The 5,782-nt window shown below is 50.1% G+C and overlaps 1 protein-coding gene across 1 annotated transcript; it reads right to left on the minus strand.

Annotated features, from left to right (window-relative positions):
* Window positions 1-729: 729 nt before the first annotated feature.
* mgat4c (mgat4 family member C) lies at window positions 730-5,125 on the minus strand. The gene is given in 4 exon segments (XM_062563149.1): window positions 730-3,244; window positions 3,778-3,925; window positions 4,512-4,621; window positions 4,624-5,125. Coding segments are annotated over 4 exon segments (1,434 nt in total). The 5' UTR covers window positions 4,640-5,125; the 3' UTR covers window positions 730-2,084.
* Window positions 5,126-5,782: the final 657 nt, after the last annotated feature.

The following is a 5,782-nucleotide window of genomic DNA, read 5'->3' on the forward strand; positions in this document are numbered from 1 at the left end:
CTCACAACAGGGCCGCTGAGACCGGGCGTCCATCAGCGGCCCCGCGGAGACGTCCGTAGGTCGCGCTCACGAGGTCAAACGAACACTCCAATCCCACCTCGGAGGGCACGTGGGGAGGGGGGGGGGCGCCGCTACAAGCCAATCTGCGGAAGGCCTCGATGTGCGAGGGACAAACAGGCCGCAGCGGCCGAACCGAGCTCTGCGGATATGTCCCAGAACGCCAGCCTGCCCCCCCGCCTCGTGCTGCTTGGCAACGAGGCGGCTCATTTGCCGCTTCATTGCCGCAGGAGCTAACCCCCACGCTAACCCAAACCCCCTTGCTAACACCTAACCCCCTCGCTAACACCTAACCCTCTCGCTAACCCCGTCGCTAACCCCGTCGCTAACCCCTTCGCTAACACCTAACCGCCTTGCTAACACCTAACCCCGTCGCTAACCCTAAACGCCGCTCGCCGGCAGGTCGTAATCACGTGGGGTGCCGAGGTGGTTTTCCGTCGGTTAATTCTTGCAAACGTTTGCCGTTCGGCGAGGTGGGGGACTGCGAAGATGGATACATCAAAGGAAAAGTGGAGCGAGTCCCCCCCCCCGCCCCCCCTTGCCCCAAAGCCTCTGCAGACGGCACTGAGCGAGAGCCAGGATCGCGGGTGAGGAAACCGCGTGGGAGCGGATACCTCGAGGGGGGGGGGGGGGGTGGAAGGAGCCAATGGAGATTCTGCAGCTCCAGGGGAGATGTTGTTTTGCTGGTGTGCAGCATGAGGCAAACACAGACCAATTTACTGGGGGAAAATTGTGCTGTACTGGGAGAAAAAAAAGAAAAGAAAGCGAGACCTAAGAGCAGAACCGGCCCATTCTTCACTGTGCAATCTGATCTGAGCTCTTGGAGAAGAAGGGCGAGAACAAACATTGTTCTCCTGTCAGACGGAACGCACCGTGACGGCGGCGGGGGGGCTCCGCCCACTCACACACGCATCGGGGGAGAAGGTTCGGGTTGGAGCAGAATGGGGACATTCTGAGAGCGAAATCTGAGTGCTGCGCTCTCGTTAAACCGCAGGTCACAATGGCTTTAGATGGACAGCACCTCCATTACTTTCCCCATCACGGCGGCCATTTACAATAAAATCAATAGAATGGTGAGATAAGTGTTCATCTCCTACTTTTCTCATCTTTCTGAAGAGCTGAAAACGTTTCCAAACGATCGGTTCATTGCATCGTCCATACAAATAAGTTACTGAAGGGCGGGAAGAATATTTATATATCTGCAAGAAATGATCTCATGATATTGACAAACTGATCATAATTAAAAATGATTGAGGTAAAAATGAGTTGGCAATGTACAATTTTGCAAAGCACGAGGTGATGAATAGGAGATAAATAACATCCTCACGTAACAAAGTGAAACTTCTCTGTTCAACGTGTCCATTGATTGTGTGTTTTTCCTCCCGTGCTGGTTTGATGCAAATAAACCTGCTTCCTGGTTACACTTTGCACCCGACAAAACCTTCCTAACGTTGATTATATTTAAGTAGAAGGCTGCTGTGAGTCTTTTGGGTAAAATGGTTTACTCCCACAGAGTAGTTTTTGACCTCATGTCTCTGGATCTCAGCCCATTTATTTCCTCTAAAACATAAATCCCAATTGTTAAGGCTATTTTTACATGTGGATCAATAGACGTATTTACAGACCTTTTATGAAGGGCTGACTCAAAATGTACGGAAGAGCCCAAGTTTATTCTAGTGAATGAAATGAAAAGGCTTTTGGACATGAATGGAGTTCTCTGGCACCAAATAGTTCAACTCATCACTGCGTTTAGAATTATACAGGCCCAACCCAAATGATGTAAAACCATAAGACCATTACAGGATTTTATCCTTCATATTATCCCTTGTTGAAATGAATATAGGCTCATGGAACATTTAAGAAAAACATCTGTTTGTGAGGCTGAGGGAGTCCTTCACAACGACCAAGAAGATCCACCACTAAGGTATAAAAAACTATAGAGTATCAATAAATACATATAAAATGAATAAATAAACCTGTAAACACATACACAGTTAAATAATACTAATCCAACCCTGGCAGGAGTCTCATTGGCTGCTGGGGGGTTGTGTAGTCCATAGACTTATACTTCTGATGATGAGCCACTCCTTCTGACCGGCTGTCACCACGATGCGAACGCACTCAATGTCAAAGGCGATCTTGTGGTCCACGTCCTGCACCTCGATGTTGCCGTTCTTAAACTCCCCCAGCGTGATGAAAGAGGAACACTGTTTCCCTTTTTTTGTCCCAACCAGTTTCTCTCCGACCTCCAGGGCGCCGTGGTGGAGGACGTCGTTCTGTCTGTCGTCAGAACCAGTAGCAATCTTGATTTTGCTGATTTTGGTCGACTTGTTGAAGATGATGAGGAAGAAGTCTCCGGTGGAGGGGGGCTTCCCCCAGAAGTACTCGTCCACGGTGCTGTAGGCCTTGGTGGCGTCGTAGTTCTCGAAGACGTTGATGTTGGTGTACGTGCTGGCGGGGGGGTTGTCGGGAATGTCCACGGCGTCCTCCTCGAAGTCGTCGTCCTTCAGCTTGTTTTCGGCCCCTTTGTAGGAGGAGTAGTAGCCCATGTGCTGGAACAGCGAGGGCTTGAAGCGCATCACGTCCTTCTGGGCCAGCAGACCCCGGAAGTGGATGAGGAGCCAGTCGCAGGGCATCTCCTGGTAGAACATGAGCAGGAAGTGGGCCAGGCGGGGCAGGTCCCTGGAGTGGTACAGCTTCCCGATGTAGCCCAGCTTGGAGAACTCCAGCATCACCCAGTAGGAGCCTTCCCTGGAGGTGATCACCTTCTTCAGCGCCGTCAGGAAGTTCCTGGAGCAGCGCACGTCGTCCTCCAGCATCACGTAGAAGTGGGAGAGGTTGGTGCAGAAGTTGAGCAGGAAGGCGTAGTCGGCGTTCTGCTTGGAGCGGAAGCGGACGCGGTCCTCCGGGTCGTTGTAGTTCCTCTTCAGCCCGTCCAGAGACGGGTAGAACTCCTCCGGGGCCTGGATCACCAGGAGGCGTCCGGCTATGATGTGGTGAGCAAACTTCCTGGTGATTTCCTGCACCAGGTTCTCACACCAGACCAGGTCAAAGTCGGCCAGGTGGACCACGACCACGATCTCTTTGAGCTCCTCGTAGCTGGACTGATCGAAGATGGACTTGATGGTCTCCAGGAGGTAGTTCCCTCTTTTTCTCTTGACCGACGACAGGCCGATGGTGAGGTACTCTGTGGGCACAAATCGGCGTTTTGTGATACGAAATAAACAGAATTCACGAGAGAGAACTTTAGAATACGCTCGCTTTATGTGGCACACACTCTAATTCTTTCACTTTGGGAATAGTCTTAAGTTCGCCAATTTCACATTTTCAACCGCATGTCTCAGCATTGTGTGTTTCTGACGTTTATGAAACAAAAACACTTTTTAAGTCTATTACCAGCACCGTAGCAACCTGCACATATTGGTATATCTGGTTAGTGTTGTATTAAAATGTATCTCAAACTTACCAATAGAGGAAAACACAACGACCACCAAAGTCCAACATTGAGCCAAAGCTAAAGTTTGTAACCAGTGATTCAATTATGAATGAACATCCTTTCATGGCTAAGACCATAAAGCTGAGCATTTTGCTCATTTAAAACATTGTCTTTAGTGACTAAACCCAGGTGTTAAAGGCATTTTATCGCGTGGCTTCCAAAGCTCTGGTGCTCACATCAAACCGGCGCCTGCAAAGTCCTCTTTAAACAAACATGAAACTCACTCTTGCGGTTGAGTGGGGCGCCGGCGAGGTAACGGTACGTGACGTTAATGGCTCCGGAGGAGTTACTCAGGTCTCTGAACGTGTGAACGTATCGCTCCGCACTCGAAGGGCGGGCCGACGTCTCCCTGAGCGGCCTCTTGTCTCCCTCCTGGAACACGGGACGGAAAAAGCACAACTCAGCTCTGCGTCATGAACGGGGGAAAAAACAACAACAACAACAACTAAACATGAAGAAGCTGTTCCAACGCCAGCGGAGACGGGACGGGAAAGTCCTCGTGCAAATGTGCATCTCTAACAGTGAATAATGAAAACGAGGGGAAGACTTTCTCCAGCATCCCCGTAGCGGCTGGAGACAATATGTGTTTCTGCGTGGGGGGGGCTAACCCTCCACACTCTGAGACAAAGGGAATATTAAAAGCCCCACAGGCAGTTTGCAGAGCCCAGCAAATGGATCTAGCAGCGATGCAAACTATCGCTCAATAATTTAAATGACAAACACAGATAATGTACTGTGATCACCGGCTTCTGATGGCACCATGAATAAGAAATCAAAGACCATTTCCACTCGGGTCCAAGTTATAAAAAATGAAAACCTGTTTCCTTTAAAACAAGCAATTTATAAAAGGGACAAGTGGAAGAACACATTTGTTTTAAAAAGCACATTTTGGCAAATGTGTCTGAGACAAAGAAGGGATGCAATTACTAAGTGAGTACTTCTTCAAAAAGGTACCAACCAGCACGTAGCCATCCTCGATGTAGAGGTTGAGGAAGAGGAGGAAGGTGATGAGGAAGCCGAGGAAGGGAATGGTGGAGCGCTTCCTCAGGCACCTCATCTTGTCCAGGATTTCCACACCCGCCTCATGGCGTCCTGTCCGGGATCTGCAGGAGAAGCACAGGAGGAACACTTTGAGGGACCACGCCATCGCAATCATGCATCTAACCATTCGAGATGGAGCACGCTGTGCAGGGACACCTTCTTGTCTTCCAGGAGAAAATAATGCCAACGGAAAGTCAATCAGGGGCCTTGTTTGTGGGGGGCACCCAGATTTAATGCACCCATGTGACTTTATTTTGGGCGTTTGATTTGGTGCCGCGGTCTTTCACTGCCTTTCCAAGTTGAGATAGTGTAGAACACGGGGGACTAAATGGTGGGTGAATGTTACCCCCTCGTCTCTTTCTACTGCTTTAACATAAGCTAAGCACATACAGTAAACTGCTTTATAGCCCTCAACCTTCCATTAAAACCCCTTCGAAAAGCAGAGATCGCAAGCCTGTGTGATGTTTATGAGCCGAACAGGCCACGCCCCCCCTTTGGAAAGTGCTCTCGTAACCCGTGACAACCGTGCAGGGAGAGCTGCGGAGGTCTGGAGCGATGGAGATGGTCTTTTTCTCTGGCAGCACGCGGGGGGGGCATCAGCGCAGTGCTTTTTGTCTCACTGCTGCAAAGCGCTGATTGCTAATAGAATAGCAACCACCTCTCAGCCGGGTCCAAGGACCACAGGCGCATCGATCGCCCGCCTCACCTGGGAGCGCAGCGGCTCTTTGTGTTCTCGAAAACTAAATTTCGACCATTACCGGGCAATTTTCTACCCAGTGGGATTCAATTTTAACAACAGCTTTGGGTCTTATCAAGCTGCATCATTACATCACAGCACACATAATCCGTGGTGACCTGGTCAATGGCGGTATTTTCATAAAGTCAATACAAATTCAAAAGAGCATTTAGGAAATGAAGAAGCAAGAAGGCAACGATGACGCTGTCCTCCTGCAAAGCATTCAGATGTTTAGAAAGCAGAAGGATGGATTATCAACAGATGGCCCATAGACATGTAGACCTATATATTAGTGCGTCGTTACACGAGGAGCCGCGTCGATTCACTGAGAGCCTCCATCAGCCCCACAGAGGCGGGGTTGCGTCTCGTGGCATCAACCTGCAGCAGTGAAATGGACTAAGTGTGCTTCACTGCGGGGGGGGGGGGGGGGGGGGGGGGGGGGGTGTGAACCG

Source organism: Pungitius pungitius, chromosome 6 (assembly GCF_949316345.1).
Source record: "Pungitius pungitius chromosome 6, fPunPun2.1, whole genome shotgun sequence".
Taxonomy (NCBI): Eukaryota; Metazoa; Chordata; class Actinopteri; order Perciformes; family Gasterosteidae; genus Pungitius; species Pungitius pungitius.